Below are 16,201 nucleotides of genomic sequence, written 5' to 3'. Positions count from 1 at the left end.
GGAGGAAGGGAGGAAGGGAGGGAGGGAGGGAGGGAGGGCACAGCAATGGGACAGCCTGCAGGCAGGGACTCTCATATCCTCAGACTCCCACAGTCACCTCCTGGCCCCATGTGGGGGCCTGGGTCTGTCTTCCATCAGCTATGAGTGAGAGCAGCCCCCATATTGAGAGGGGGGTTGTGCGTTGTGACTTCTAGCTTCAGCTGTGTGTGTGTGTGTGTGTGTGTGTGTGTGTGTGTGTGTGTGTGCCAGTTCTGGGATTTGAACTCAGGGCCTGGGCATTATCCTTGAATAATTATGCTCAAGGCTAGCACTCTATCACTTGAGCCACAGCTCTATTTCAGCTTTTTGGGTGGCTAATTGGAGATGAGTCCCACAGGAACTTTTCTGCCAGGGCTGGCTTTGAATCTCCATCCTCAGATCCCATTCTCCTGAGTAACTAGGATTACAAGCGTGAGCCACCTGCCCCTGGCCTAAGCCTCAGCTTTTATGCATTGAATTAGGGAAGCATTTCATCTCTCTAATTAGTTCTCATTTACAGTATGCTTTGCATGTGCCTGGTACCATTTCATTTTTATTTTTTGTAATCACCTATTCACTTTTATTTTTTATTTTATATAGTTTTTTTAAATTATTTATATACTTAAGTAGTTGTACACAAACATTTCAATTCAACACGTCAGTTTATGAGTACAAAGCATCTTGATCGATGTCACCCTTTCCATCAATCTCCCGTATTTCTCTCAACCCCACCCATCCCTTCAGGTTTCTTGGTTGCATTTTCACACATGTACATTGAAGATGAGGACAGTTTTCGTCCACTCTTTCTCTATTCCTCTGTCCCCCTTTTCTTGATTGCCTTCCTCCCAACCCCAGTGACAACACATTATTTCAGCTTCCTGGTGTTTGTTTTTTTTGAACTGTAAATCAGTTGCTCAAAAGAGTTACACCCTTGCAATTCTCCCTTGTGTATACCCTGCTTTAGTCAATTTGTTCGTGCATATATGCATATGATTCTATATAAGTTATCATATGTGTTTATAATTTTAGATCTAACTTCCACATGGGAGAGAAAACATGTGTCCTTTGTCTCTTGGGCCTGACTTACTTCACTTAGCATATTTTTTCAGGTCCATCCATTTCCCTGTAAATTATATACATTAATCTTCCTGATGCATGAGTCAATTTCATCAATCTCACATCTTCTTGATCTATTCATCCATTGTAGGGCCTCTGGGCTATTTCCCTAACTTGGCTTTGGCTGACACTATTTTAAATAAACTTTGCAAAGCTGTTCTAGGCTTTACAGAATGGAAATATGAATTCTTGGCCTCTGAGATATCTTCCAATCAACACATCTTAAGTTGAAAATGTCACAAAGTCGAACACATTCAATACACCTCACATACTGGCTGCCACAGCTCAGTGATACAGTGTGCTGAGGAGTTCGGTCCCTTCCTGTGACTTTGGCTGCCTGGGACCCATAGCTTGCACCTCCTTAGCATCATGGAAGGAAGAACTCCTTACTTTTAAAGTCTGGCTTTTAAAGTCTGGTGCTGTAGCTTAGCAATAGAACACTTTCTCAGCATGTGCAAGGCCCTTTGTTCAATGCCCAGCACTGCAGAGAAAAATAAACATCAAAATCAGTGCCGAGTGCCAGTGGCTCACACCTGAAATCATAGCTACACAGGAAGTTGAGATCTGAGGATCTGGTTTGAAGCCAGCCTGAGTAGAAAGTCTGGGAGGCTCTTATCCCCAATTAACCACCCAAATGCTGGAGTAGAGCTGTGGCCCAAGTGGTAGAGCACCAGCCTTGAGTGAAAAAGCTCAGGGACAATGCCAGGCCCCGAGCACCTAGCACCCAGCACCCAGCACACACACACACACACACACACACACGTACATGCACATGCACATGCACACACAAACACAACATTCAAATTGTTTCTCCTGAACTGCTTCAAAAAGTGTGCTTCAGACCATCCTACATTGGGCATCTGCTGTATTGTCAGGCTGGCCTTCCCACTTTGCTCTCCTGCTCAGGAGAGAGAAATGGTGGGAAGTGAAACAAGGGCTGGGGTGGGGCTCCCAAAAAGGAAAAGACACGGAGGAGCCTCTGGGGAGGCTCTGATGGGTCCTGGGCAATCCGGCTCCATGGATTCCAGTTCTGGGCTCTGATGATGCCTGAGCCATAGTCCTGTAACTATGCATCCTGAGTAAAGTGAATGGCGGGGGGGGGCGGGGGGGGGGGGGGGGGGGTTCCAGCACTCTCTTGAGGATGCCATTGAGAGAGAAACAAAAAGATGAGGCAGACAGGAAAGCATTGCCAGTGGCCTGGTGGAGACAAGGCACGCCCTTTTCCTCTTCCTGGAGACCCAGGGGAAACTTAGATACGCTCTGAAGAACCACATTTGATGACCCTGGAGCAGACCCACACAGGGGACAGGCCACTGTCTCCTTGGGGTAAGGCTAGCAGTGTCCCAGCCAGATGCCAGAACAACTGAAACTGGCCCCAAAGGAGTCCCAAGATCTTACATGAGATGCTGATTTCTGGGCCTCCCTCTTCTCTCTCTCTTGGACTGAGAAGTCTGTACTTCTCCTCCTCTCCCTCCCCCCTCCTCTTCCCTCTCCCTTCCTTCTCTCCTCTCCTTCTCCCCCTCCTCTTCCCATTCATCCTCCCTCCTCTTCCCTCCTTCTCATCTTCTCCCTCCCCTCTTCCTCTCCCTTCTCTCCCCTTCTCTTCCTCTTTCCTCCTCCTCCCCCATCTTCCCCTCCTCCCCTTCCTTTTTCTTCTCCTCCCCCTCCTCCTCTCCCTCCTCCTTGCCCAGTAAGCAGGTGGACAAGACCTCATCATCATAAGGTGCTCCAGCTGCAATTCTTGTACCAGCCCACCAGTAGCTAAGAGGCTTTCCTCAGTTTCCCTGGCACCTCACTCATTTTCCTCTACACTTTGCCTCTCCTCCCACTTGTCCTGCCTGACCATTCCTTACTTGATGGAGACAAAAGGAACTCCAGGTCCCTAGACAGTACCACCATGGTGTGATGATGGCCCCCTCTCCATGACTGGCTGGTGGCCGGTGGGTGACCAATGCTGACACTTCCCTGGTCTGCTGTCATAGCCTCAGAGGACAAACCTGGCTGGGAGTGGGAGATGGGCTTCCCTCTCAGCCATGGGGGGTGGGCTCACCTCCCTCCCAGGTAAAGTAAGAGCCAGCCCACTACTGGGGTGTTTGAGCTCTGCAGACCAGGCTCTGCAGACCTACTGAGTGCTAGGCCACGCCCCCAGCAGTCCCCAGAGCTGGAGGGGCCTGCTCTGGCTGCCCAGGCCCTGGGTGTGGCTCTCCCTCAGCCCAGCTGGCTTTGATCAGCCTCATTCTCAGCCACATTACCATCTTCTTGTGTCCTTGTTTATGTTGCCCAGAAAACAAATGTTATGTCTTTCCCACGAGGCTTGTTTCTCAACTGTTAAGTTTTAACTCTGTGTGAGCAGGGGCAGGCTCCCGCTCCTCACCCTCAGCCTCATTTTCTATACCCGACAATCCAAATGCTGCTAGTGTTGATGTGGGGGCCCCTGGCCAAGAAAAGAGCTTGCCCTCTAGGGACCATGTGACCAGGAGTGGGGGCATGGGGTGGGGGAGGATCTTAACCTCAGCCTCATTAGTATTTCAATAAAATTAGAATTCATGCATTGCTCATTTTTCTTATAGCGTTTAAATAAAATTTATAAGAGGCAATTGTTCAGGATTAGGTTCCTGGTACTCAGCAGCAAACAAAAACAGACTAAAACGGAATCGATACTGCTGGGTGCCAGTGGCCTGTAATCTTAGCTACTCAAGAGGCGGAGGTATGGGGATCATGGTTCAAAGCCAGCCTGGACAGAATAATCATGAGACTCTTCCCTCTAATTAACCAGCAAAAAAAACCCCCAAACTGGAAGTGTGACTCAAGTGGTAGAGCATTAGTCTTGAGCAAAAAAGCTCCAGGACAATACCTAACCCCTGAGTTCAAGCTCCAGGATTGGCACTAACACCCAAACAAACAAAACTCCACACACGATGAGGTGGTTTATGCTGTGCTAGCTTGTCACCTGTCACGTGCCTTGAGTAACACAGGACAGCATGGTTGGGTGAATTAAAAACACTGCCTTCCACTTTTTGAGCTATTTCAAGTTTAATCCCAGTAACATTAGACATAGAATTAGGGCCTATGACAGATTCCTAACAAAAATAGGGCCGAAGCATCCTTTGCCGTTAGCTCTCCTGGTAATCACAATCTGCCTGTTCAGTACAGGTGGACCTGCTGATCCTCCAGCCAAAAAATAGAAATCCCTGCGGCCACGTGCTTGTGAGTTTCCGATCCTGTGTCCACTATCGGGAACACTTGAAGCCCTCTTCTTTGGACTCTGGTGAAAAAAATGCTTTGCCCCACCTATCCCTCCAGGGAGGAAGGAAGACATCTTCCTCTCCCAGCATGGCTGCTCCCTCACCCATGGATGGCTTTATTCCCCTGCTTCCCCCCCCACCCCCTCCTCTCCCTCTGCCCCTGGTAGCTTTGACAAAGGAGCAGCAACCCAAGGTGCTGGAAGGCAAGGGCAGGGTGGGCAGCTCACCTCAGGCCTGCTGGGGTTTCTGCTTCGACTTCGATGGTGACTGTTGTTGCGGGGCTTGCTGCTGCTGCTGCGGTGGCGGTTGTTCGGGCTCTGGTGGCTCTGGCTGTAGTTCAGGCGTCTGGATCTTGACTTGAGGACTGGAACACCGGCTACCTTCCGAAGGGCTGTTCTCCTCCTCCTCCTCCTCCACCTCCTCCTCTCCCAGCTCTTCTAGATTCCGGGCCCTCTTCCTCTCCAGCATCTCTTCAAAGAAGATCTGGCAGCTGAAGCCCTCGTGGATGCCGTGCTGCGCGTGCTCCAGCAGGGCCTCCAGCGTGGGGAAAACCCGGCAGCAGGCCACGCAGCGCAGCCCGTAGTTGGTGGTGATCAGCCAGTCCGGGGGCGCCCGCAGCTCCTGCAGACAGCTCTCCAGGGGGCTCAGCAGCTCCGCGGTGTCAGTGTCCTCGTCCTCGTCGGGCTCCTGGTACGAGGCGTTCTTGCAGGCCTCCAGCTCCCAGTGCAGGTCGGTGTTGGAGGCCATCTCGAAGGAGGAGCCTTTGCGTCGCTGGCGCTTGATGAACTGGGCCTCGTGGATGCGGGGCGTCCTGCTGACGGGTTCGAAGCCCTCCTCGGTCTCCCAGGCCACGGCCACGCCGCGCACCGTCTGCACATGGGTGTAGAGCGCGCACACGCTCTGGGGGGGCGCGTCCTTCGGGTCGTGCAGGCAGGAGCAGCAGGACTGGTACTGGGAGTAGGATTGATACTCGGCCGAGGACTCTGACGACGACAGGGAGCTGCTCCAGCCCAGGAGCCCCCGAGGCCGGGCGGTGAAGAAGATGTCCTCGTGGGGGAGGGCCGGCCCCGGGCGTGGAGATGACTCATCTCTCTTCATGGTCCCTGAGGACGACATCCCATCAGTGCCCTCTCCCCAGGGATCTGTGTACAGCTTACCTTGGGGGGCTGGGGTGGGGGGCAAATCGGAAAAGGAGTACTCTCAGGAAGTTGTACAGCCTGCTTTGCCTGGTCCTTCCTAACATGAGGATGATCATACCCTCTCATTGGGTCCCAGTGGAGGTCCAGTAATGTGTGACTTGTCACCATAAACAAAGGATGTCAGCTGGTGACTAGACAGTGGTCCAACCATATAACGCAATTGCCTTCATGGATAAAATGGATGATGGAGGCAGATCTGTAAAGCATTTGCTAAATAAAAGCCAGATTTAAAAAGTCACACAAGCCAGGTGTTGGTGGCTCATGCCTATAATCCTAGCTACTCAGGAGGCTGAGATCTGAGGATCATGATTCAAAGCCAGCCTGGATAGGAATGTCCATAGACTATTATTTTCAATTAACCACTCAAAAAAAAAACAAACAAAACGAGAAGTAGAGCTGTGGCTCAAGTGGTAGAGCACTAGGCTTAAGCAAAAGCTCAGGGACAATACTCAGGCCCTGGCAAAGTAACAAAGTACCCAGGACTGGCAAAAAAAAAAAAAGTTTGGGTAATAGGCCTGGTGCCAGTGGCTTATTCTTGTAATCCTAGCTATTCTGGAGGATGAGATTTGATCTAGAAGATTACACTTCAAAGTAGCCCAAGGCAAACAATCCATAAGTTGTCTGTCATCTTTGATCAACCAACAAAGGCCAAGCTGGGTGGGTACTGGTGGCTCATGTTTATTATAATCGCAATTACTCAGGAGGTTGAGATCTGACAACTGTAGCTTGAAACCAGATCAGGCAGTAAAGTCTGTGAGACTCATCTCCAATTAAAAACTAAAAATCTGGAAGTAAAGCAGAGGCAGTGGCCAGCCCTGAGTTCAAGCTCCAGTACCAGCACAAAAAGAACTCAGCTGAAAGTATGAGTGCACCAGCCTGTGAGTGATCAAGCCAAGCAAGAGCAAGAGCTCCTGGTCTTGAACTCAGGACCCAGAAAATGTAATGATTCCACTTAGACAACATTCTGAAAAGAAAGATAGAGTGGTGACCAAGAACCGGGTGATAGCCGAAGAGTAGCTGAAATGCATGTAAGTTCTGTATCTCAATTGTGGCAATGCAGATGTATACACCTGTCACAAGTATTCAGAATATATAGGTAAGATTGGTGGCGTCTGTGGATGTAAATAATCTCTCACTGCAGTCTGTCTGTAAAGCAGGACCTGGAAACAGTATGGCCAACCCAACCCATCACACTTCCACCATTTGTGACGTGTGTCCCCTCGAACTCCCATTGTGTCCCTGTCAGCGTGTAAGTTGCTGTGTTTCATTGGACTCCTTTTATATTCAAAGAAACCTTGAGAAATTTCATTATGATTCTCATTGAACAGATGAGGAAACCGAGGTGTGAAGACATTAAATGGCAGGTATGAAGGTGAGATGGCTGCTCATGAAAACATCTGGTGGTGCTCATGAGCACATCTGTGGTGCTTCAAACTGATGTCCTAGGTTAACTCATTAATTTGGTAAGTTACTTTGTTAGGGGCTTGAACTAGAGGCCTCATGTTTTGCTTACCTTTCTCTGCTCAAGGCTGGCATTCTGTCACTTGAGTCACACCTTCATTTCTCTAGATTTTTTCTGATTAATTGCAGCTAACAGTCTCTTGGACTTTTCTGCCTGGGATGGCTTTGTATTGCAATCCTCAGATCCTAGCCTCCCAAATAGTTAGCATTACAGAGATGAGCTACCAGTGCCTAGCTCATCTATTTGTTTATAAAGCAGTTTTCCTGTCACTGGACTGCCATGCTGTTGTTTTTTTTCAAATGTGCATTAAATACACCACAGTGAATGTTTTACATGTCCATCCATGCACAGGCTGAAATATCATACACAGCAGCTTAGGCAATGGCCACTGCTCCTCACTGCCTCACGCCGCCATCCACTTTGATGGGCAGTTCTCTCTCAGTAACAGCATGTGGAATTCCTCCCTGGGGAGCATCACTGGCTCACCTCTATCCCTGTCCTTTGACCCACATGGCCAGCATACTCCCATGCTATTATCCGTGGACTCTGGGTTGGTCACACTGAGCGTGCTCCCATCAATTGATGACTGTTCTCTCCTGTGATTCACATCATGAAACACCATGATTTGAAACCAGAGCCCAGAGTTGCCATGCTCCAGCATTTCTATGAAAGTTGATGTGGCTGTGCTGAAGCCCTCCAGGTGGCCTGGCCTGAGTGGCCCTGGACTCTTCAGCATCACTAGGATACTGGCTTTATTTTATGACGTCATCAGTGACAGAGGATTTTTTTTCTCCTGTGATTCATGATAACATTTGTGTTATTGCAGATGAGTCTTATCTGCTTGGGCTGGCTTTAAACCTTGATCCTCAGATCTCAGTCTTCTGAGTAGCTAGGATGATAGTCATGAGCCACCAACACCTGGCCCCTTCTACTCTTTTGAATTCCAAATTCTAATAGTTCTAAAGCGATTGAAAAACACCCATTAATTCAAAGGCAGCACTGACATCACCCACCTCTTGGTAGGCACCTACTTCTTCCCCCAAAGCCTCGTAACTGCACACAGGAAAACACCAGGGGGCTCCAGTGAGCAATTCAAAGTCGTGCCCTTACCTGCAAGAAGAGAGTGAACATGTGTAATTACAGAGACCTCTCCCTTTAAAAAAAACAAGGGGGTACCGGGACTATAGTGAAGCTAATGGAATAGAAAAATTAGTCTACTAATAGACATGATACAATATGTTAAAACATTTAAGTGCTAATGAGAGAGAGAAGAGGATGCTAGGCCATCAGCACCCCGCCTCCTCCAATCCCAAAGAGATTCTGCATCCTTCACTATGGCTTCGAGCAGCCATGTATGCAGGCCCTTAGACCTTACATCCCCATGGCCTCGAGCAGTTCCCCACTGGACATCACATCCTGGCCCATCGCACCAGAAGACCTGCATGTCAACAGTGGGTTGTGCACCCAGAGGGGTGAGCCGGTACGGGCATCCAATCAGAGGGGCTAAAGGACACATGGAGAGCTCATGCAGGTTGCATGGAGCCTCTGATTGGCTCTAGAGACTAATAAGGCCCACAGGCTATCCAATGATTGTGAGAGTCACATAGCTCTCTCCTAGAGACACCTTATGAACCCCTGCTTTACACATCCTGAGCAGTGCCCTCCCGTGGGACCCTCCTGCCTAGCAGAAGCTCTGCTTATCTTTTTCTTCAATAATCTTTGATGTTTTATTTTTCCCTCTGTGTCCCTGAACTCATTTATTGGAGACCATGGAGACAAAGGCTCTGATTCAGGTGTTACAGGTTTTCAGAATCACTAACACTAATAATGACTGAGAGGTACAAAGACTCAATAGATAATGAACATTTTAATTTACTATTACCAGAAAATTAAGTTTGGTCTCACCTCATGTGAAATGAGAATACTATTTTCATGTATCTCAGAGGTTCTTTTATAATTAAAAGAGTATTGAAAGAAAATATGTTAATGTTTTAAATTAGAGGGTAGTTTTCCCCCCAGTGATATCAACCATTTAGGGGCTTTTTCAATTTGATTGTTTCAAATTATTTGTTGTGTGATCCAGTTATTTTTGTTTGTTTCAGATTATTTTTCTTTTTATGCTGGTTGTGGGACTTGAACTTAGAACCTGAGCACTGCCACTAAGCTTTTGTGCTCAGGGCTAGTGCTTGACCTCTTGAGCCATAGCTCCACTTTTTCATGGTTAACTGGAGACAACAGTTTATTGACTTTCCTGCCCAGACTGGTTTTGAACCTCAGTCTTCAGATCTCAGCCTCCTGAACAACTAGGATGATAGATGTGAGCCACTGGCACCTGACTGTGATCCAGTTTTTATAGAACTAATCAGAAAAACAAAGGGAAGGAGCAGAACCCAGATGGCTGTTACCCCCTGGAATTATAAAGGAATTACAACCTAAAAATACATTATATACACTGCCTATTTCCATTTATAAGTTAGGCAAGAGTTTAAAATTTTAACAGTAACAACACCCAAAGCTATTGAGAACATTAGGAAATTAATTTTTCAGTAACTATTTTTCCCCTGGTACTGGGGTTGTCTCATGCTCTTGCTTGACTCTTTCACTCAAGGTTGGAGTTCTACCACTTGAGCCACACTCTCTCTCACTTCTGGCTTTTTATTTGTTAATTTGAGATAACGCTCTCATATTTGTCTGCCTTGGTTAGTTTTGAACTTCAACCTTCAAATCTCAGCCTAGAGTAGCTAGATATACAGAAGTAAGCCACTGACATCCCGCTTTGTACTCTTATTTTTTATTGAATTTTAAATTGTTATTTATAAAGGTGATATACAGAGGGGTTGCAGTTACATAAATCAGGTTTTTATCTATTGTTAACAATGTAACTTACCTTTCTCAACAAGAGTTTGGTGGTTTTCCACTAAGCAGTTTTCTTCCAGCTCTTTCCTGGGAAACTCTTATTTATACTATAAATGTACATAAAATTTCACGTAAAGAAATATTTATCGTACTTTTTTTCAGTACTGGAGTTTTAACTCAGGGCCTTCTGGTTGCTAGGCAAGTACTTTACCACTTGAATTAAACCTGTAGCCTTTGAGGTCTTATTTTGCTTTAGTTATTTTTCAGGTAGGGTCTTTTACAGGCATGACCTCTAACCTCAATCCTACCTAGATCTACAGCTGTGAACCACCATGCTTAACTTATTTGTTGAGGTGATGTCTTGCTAACTTGTTGCCTGGATTGGACTTGAACCACAAACCTGCTAATAATCTCTGCTTTCTAGTAGCTGTGATTATAGGCATGCCCAGTACTGCAGCACTTGTCATGACAGGAAAAATAGGACATACTACAAAGTACCACCCAAAGAGAGACATCTACTAGGTGATAGTGGCTCATGCCTTTAATACTAGCTCTATCAGGAGGCTGAGATCAGAGGACTGTGGTTTGAAGTCAAGTCAGGAAGAAATGTGAGACTTGTCTCCAATTAACCAGACAAAAGCTACAAGTAGAAGTATGGCTTAAGTGACAGTGCACCCTGAGCAAAAAAGCCAAGGTAGATCCCAAGGCCCTGAGTTCAAGCCCCAGTATTGATACAAAGAGAGAATGAGTGCGTGAGCGAGCAAGGAAAAGAAGGAAAGAAAAGAAAGGAAAAAAGGAAGCAAGGAAGAAAGAAAAGAAAGGAAGGAAGGAAGAAAAAAAGAAAAATGAGAGGAAGGAAGAAAGAAAAAAGAAAAAATGAGAGGAAGGAAGGAAGGATGGAAGGAAGAAAGAAGGGAAGCAAGAAATGTTAACATAAATGACAGCTATGGAATATCATTCCATAATGATATTCCATACTGATAGACAAATCCATGTTATCTGAAAATACAAAATACAGCTATTACAATCACACTTGTGTAAAAATAATTATTAAATGGACTGGCCTTCTCCATAAAACCCCAAATCAAGTTCTATACTAACTGTATGAAAAGGCACATAGAATCCGGTCAATGTTGGTTCTTGCCTGTACTCCTAACTACTCAGGAGGCTGATTTGAGGATCACAGTTCAAAGTCAGTCTAGGTAGGAGAGTTCACGAGACTCATCTCCAATTAACCACCAGAAAGCCAGAAGTGGAGCTATAGTTCAAGTGGAGCAGTAGCCTTGAGTGGAAAAGGCTCAGCAACAGTGCCCAGGCCTTGAATTCAAACCCACAGACCAGCCTGTGCACACGCGCACACACACACATAGAGGTACATAGATGATCTGAAAATCATCAGACCTAAGTGAGAAGAGCACTGGTCTCAGAAGAAGAGAAAGATCAGGGAGTAGGGAGTGCTGTGGGAGATTCAATTACCTAAAAATGGCCACACCGAATCCATCCTACCTTCCCTTCTCCCAGTGTTGTGGGACTGACCTCTCATTGTGAAGCTGGAATTTTGGAACTGCCTCAAGAATAGAATACAGAGAAGGATGGCTTTGTGACTAGGAATGCTACATCATAGAAGATGATGCGTCTTCCTCCTGTTTCTCTTCCCATTCTCCTCTGAGGGCATGTTGAGAGGAGGCGAGACCACAGGAGAGGCAGAAAAGAGGGATTCTAGATAAAAGCTCTGGTGAGCTCAGTCAAATACCAGATTTTGTTTTGTTTTTGACACCAATTCAACATTCTTTATTTTGGCTCTCTGTGAGTGGTTCTAAAAGGTTGTGACAAGTAGCATTTTTATTTTTTAATTCTCATTATGGAGGTGATGTACAGAGGGGTCACAGTTACATAAGTCATGAGCACATTTCTTTGAGGATCTTTCCCTCACTCTCTCCCAATGTTTCCCTCCCCTCCCTACCCACAAGTTGTACAGTTCATTTTCCACATAGTGTCTAGTGAGTTCCACTGCTGCATTTGTTCACCCTTTGATCCTTCGTTTCTGAACCAGCAATGTTTGAGCCGGTCATTCTGCTCCCCCGTCTTAGAATCTTCCAGCTGGGACACTGGACCTTACAGAGACAAGCCACATCTTGTGTTCTATCTGATCCCCCACCCAAAGAAACTACAAGCATACTAAAAGGTTATTTTATTTTTTCTGATCCTGGGGCTTGAACTTGGGTCCTGCATGCTGTCCCTGAGCCTCTTTGTGCTCAAGGCTAGCACTCTCCCACTTTGAGCTACAGTGCCACTTCCAGTTTTTGAGTAGTTTATTGGAGATAAAAGTCTCCTGGAGACTTTTCTGCTAGGATTTGAACACAATCCTCAGATCTCAGCCTCCTGAGTAGGTAGGATTACAGGCATGAGCCAGTGGCACTGGCTTAAAAGTATTTTTATGTACTAAAGTTTGGGGAACATTTGTTACCCAGCCATAGTACTTCAGTGGAAGTTGGTTTCCCCTGCAATGTTTAATATATCCTAATGAAACCTTTTGTTAGCCAGTGTCTGTGTTCTGTGCATCTTTCTGGCCTAGGCAGAGAATTCAGAGCCAAATGAATGTTATGGTTTTTCAGGACAACTTGGGGGAGAGGCTCTCAGCACCAATATCCAGGGTCTTGCTTATTCAATTCTAGTATTCACATTGAGCAGCTTCAGTATTATTAACCTTGGCCCCATGGAAGATGGTCAGCTAGATTATAAACCTACATCATAAATATTTGCTTCCACCTTATGGTTTCTGAGCTAAACAATGTTTGTTGTTGTTGTGCCAGTACTAGGGCTTGAATTCAGGGTTTTGAGTTCTTATTCATTTATTGTTTTTGTTCACACCTTGAGCTCTACCACTTGAGCCACAGCACCACTTCCAGCTTTTTGCTGGTTAACTGGAGATACGAATCTCAAAGATATAAGTCTCACCACAATTTTCAAATCTCAGCCTCCTGAGTAGCTAGGATTACCAGCATGAGCCACCAGTGCCTGGCTTAACACCACATTTTCTTTCTTTCTTTTTTTTCCCCTTTGTGAGTGAATGGATCCTTTATAACTTTCCTATAGATCTTTTTTTTTTAATTGTGAAAATATGGTATAGAGAGATTACAATTACATGGGCAAGATAATGAGTATATTTCTTATCAAGCTTTGTTGCCTCCTCTTTTATTTCCCCTTCCCATCCCTTCCCACTCCCTCAATCCCCCACCCTCGCACCCCCACCAAAGTTGTAAAGTTCGTTTTTTCAACATAACGGCTTATACATCTCATTGTTTCAATGGGTCCACCTGTATCCTTATTTAAACGATTTGTTTTTCCCCTTTCCCTCCACAAATTATACCAACATCAAATACAATGAAAGCAGGGGTTATACCGTGGAGGAGGGTAACACTACATTTTCTAAGTTCCTTGGGTCATTTTTTTTTAATGTGCCAGAATTGAAGCATGTACTTTCCAGTTCGATTCATCATCCCACCTTGCAGGTGCTGGAAACCCTCCTTACAGCTAGGGAGAAGGGAGGCTCAGAAGGATAAATAAGGCCCAGGAGGGCCGGCTATAGGTGAGTGCTTCCATCTCAGCCCTAGGGCTTGGCCAGGTGGACCCCCACACATGCCTGCATTGTGCTTCCCCCTGAATTCACCCCTGTGCTGCCTCTATTGCATGGAAAGGGCCTCTATCCCAGCCGCCTTCTTGCTCTATGAAAGTATTTAGCCAAGACCACCCATGCCGGGCCCTGCCCCTCCCCCACACCGCCGCTTCTGCCGTTGTCCAGCTGGTTCTCTGGGTCTTGCCAAAAAGCTCCTTGCTTGGCTGCTGCAGCCAGCAGCCAGCGGGGGTGGTGTGCAAACACCCCGAAGGACAGCACAGCCCTTTTCTTGAAGCTCCATGTGACTTGGCTGGCTCGCGGCATGAATTGCATGCAAACCCCAAACCTCATCTAGAAAAGCCTTGGAGTCGTATCCAGTCTTTTTCTTCCAAGGCTGACTCTTCCCAGGCTGTTCTCAGTGGAGAAGAAAGCCAGCAGGAAGCAGAGCCGCCGCCGCCAAAGCAGGAAGCAAGGATCCCACCCCAGCTCACTTGCTGTCCTTTGCTTCTAACCCCAGAGATTGGCTTTTGCTTTAATCCAGGCTACCTGGACAACCAAATTATTCATCCCAGCACTGTCGGGAGTCCAGAAATAGCCTGTCCCCTTGGCCAAGGAGCCAGAAGTGATGTGTGGGCTATGATTGTGGGATTTTTGTGGCTGAGTCACAGTATAACAATGTTTTGAATGTTTTCAATGGGGAAGCCTCTCTCTTTCTCTCTCTCTGTCTCTGTCTGTCTCTGTCTCTCCTTCCCTTCCTCCTCTCCTCTCTCCCTCCTTCTCTGTCTCTCTATGTCTCTTTCTCTGTCTCTCTCTCCTTCCCTACCTCCTCCCCTCTCTCCCTTCCACCCCCTCACTTGCTCCTCTCTCCCTTCCCCCCTCTCACTTGCTCACATGCGTGTGTGTGTGTGTGTGTGTGTGTTCTCTCTCTCTCTCTCATATACCAGTGCTAAGGCTAGAATTCAGGGCCTAGGTACTGTCCCTTAGCATTTTTTTGCTCACAGCTGGTGCTCTACCACTTGAGCTACAGGTCCATTCCCAGTATTTTGGTAGTTTATTGGGGATGAGTCTCACTGACTTTCCTGGAGGGAGATTTCAAATCATGATCCTCAGACCTCAGCCTCCTGAGAAGGTAGGATCATAGGGGTGAGCCGCCAGTGTCTGGTCCATGCCTCTTCTCTTCATACTGAAAGTAGAAACACCCCCACCCTAGCAGTGACTCCATGCTGTGACTCCCCAAAGTGCTCCTGTGTTCATGCTAACACCCAAAGGAGGGAGAGAAGTAGGTGTTGGCTCATTCAGATGAGTCAGATTTGGCAACTCTGGAATAGAGGAGAGAGGAATTAAGGATGACTATTGTGGTCCTAGGTCTGCAGAAAAAGTTCCAGAGGTGATCAAACAAGTTGAGGATAAGCATTGAGAAGCATTGTCTTTTCCAAGTTCCTTTTCTGTTGCTTTTTGTAACTCTTGGAAAAAAAAAAGTGAGTCAGTAGACCACAGAAGGAAAACCTCAGCCACGGAGAAACGTGGAAACGACAAGCAAATGTGGATGGTAGTTTTGATTTTGTTTTCCTTTGGATTTAATAACAGGCCGTTCCTTTCCCTAGGTTTTCTTGGCTCTGTCTAGGGTTTTGGCCTTGGCTTTGGGACACCCACACGGCTGCTCCAGTTTTCTCTGTCTTCAGGGAACAGGGAGGGGCTCTGGCCTCTGGGTTAAGCCCATAGCACATCCTGTGCAGTGCAGATCTGGCCTCCATGCAGCCTAGCCATGGCTCACTCGGAACGTGATGCTTAACAAGGTTCCTGGATACACAAGCATCTCCATCCAGCACATGATTTCTTGGAGAGAAATCTAAGCAAGGCCTTGGACCTCCCACTGGGTGCCACCCCCATGACCCTGCTCAGCCTCCCAGCAGCTAGCCATGCCCTTTGTGTGTTCTTCGAGAGCCTTGCAGAAAGCTCTGGGAAAAAGGCGACATCTTCCCTCTCTGTGTATCCAACATGGACTGAGCACAGACCGCCTGGATGGTTTCCAAGGCTGCAGATGCTAAATTGTATTGAGTGACCCTTCTGGCAGCATAGCCCAAGGTGCTCACTGGGAAGGTGAGATCCAAGATCACCAAAACTGACACTACGTTACCTCCATTTCCAAGTCATTGTACATCCCCCAGTGCAGCCTTTAGCTTGCACCCAAGGTGTGTGGGTGATTTATTACTGGGAAACAGCACATATGTTTACAGAGTATCCCTAAGTCCCAGCTAGATTGGCGTGTGTGTGTGTGTGTGTGTGTGTGTGTGTGTGTGTGTGTATACATGTCCTGGGACTTAAACTTAGGGCCTGGGTGCTCTCCCTGAGCTACTTTGCTCAAGGCTGGTACTCCACAGTTCTACTTCTATCTTTTTTTTTTTTTTTGCTATTTAATTAGAGATAAGAGTCTCTCAGACTTTCCTGCCTCAGCTGGCTTTGAACCATGATCCTCAGATCCCATCCTCCTGAGTAGCTTGAAGTATAGTCATGAACCACTGATATCTGGCTAGAAAAGTTTTTCTTTCTTAGAATGTTTGCACACACATAATGAAATGTCATTGTGATAATACTCAAGTTCAGGCACAAAATCCATGTGTTTCATACGCACCTCACACATATAGCCCCAAGGCCATGCCATATACTCTGAAATTCCTCTGCTTCCTGA

The 16,201-nt window shown here is 46.8% G+C and overlaps 1 protein-coding gene across 1 annotated transcript; it reads right to left on the bottom strand.

Annotated features, from left to right (window-relative positions):
* Positions 1-4,607: 4,607 nt before the first annotated feature.
* On the bottom strand, positions 4,608-8,465 carry Fam170b (family with sequence similarity 170, member B). The gene is made up of 3 exons (XM_013033711.1): positions 8,416-8,465; positions 7,551-7,636; positions 4,608-5,482 (listed from the first exon to the last, which is right to left on the bottom strand). The coding sequence occupies exons 1-3, from the start codon at positions 8,463-8,465 to the stop codon at positions 4,608-4,610; spliced, it is 1,011 nt and encodes a 336-aa protein (XP_012889165.1).
* Between the last annotated feature and the right edge of the window lie 7,736 nt (positions 8,466-16,201).

This window comes from Dipodomys ordii, unplaced genomic scaffold (genome assembly GCF_000151885.1).
Source record: "Dipodomys ordii isolate 6190 unplaced genomic scaffold, Dord_2.0 Scaffold176, whole genome shotgun sequence".
NCBI lineage: Eukaryota > Metazoa > Chordata > Mammalia > Rodentia > Heteromyidae > Dipodomys > Dipodomys ordii.
This window is presented reverse-complemented; position numbering and strand designations above follow the sequence as displayed.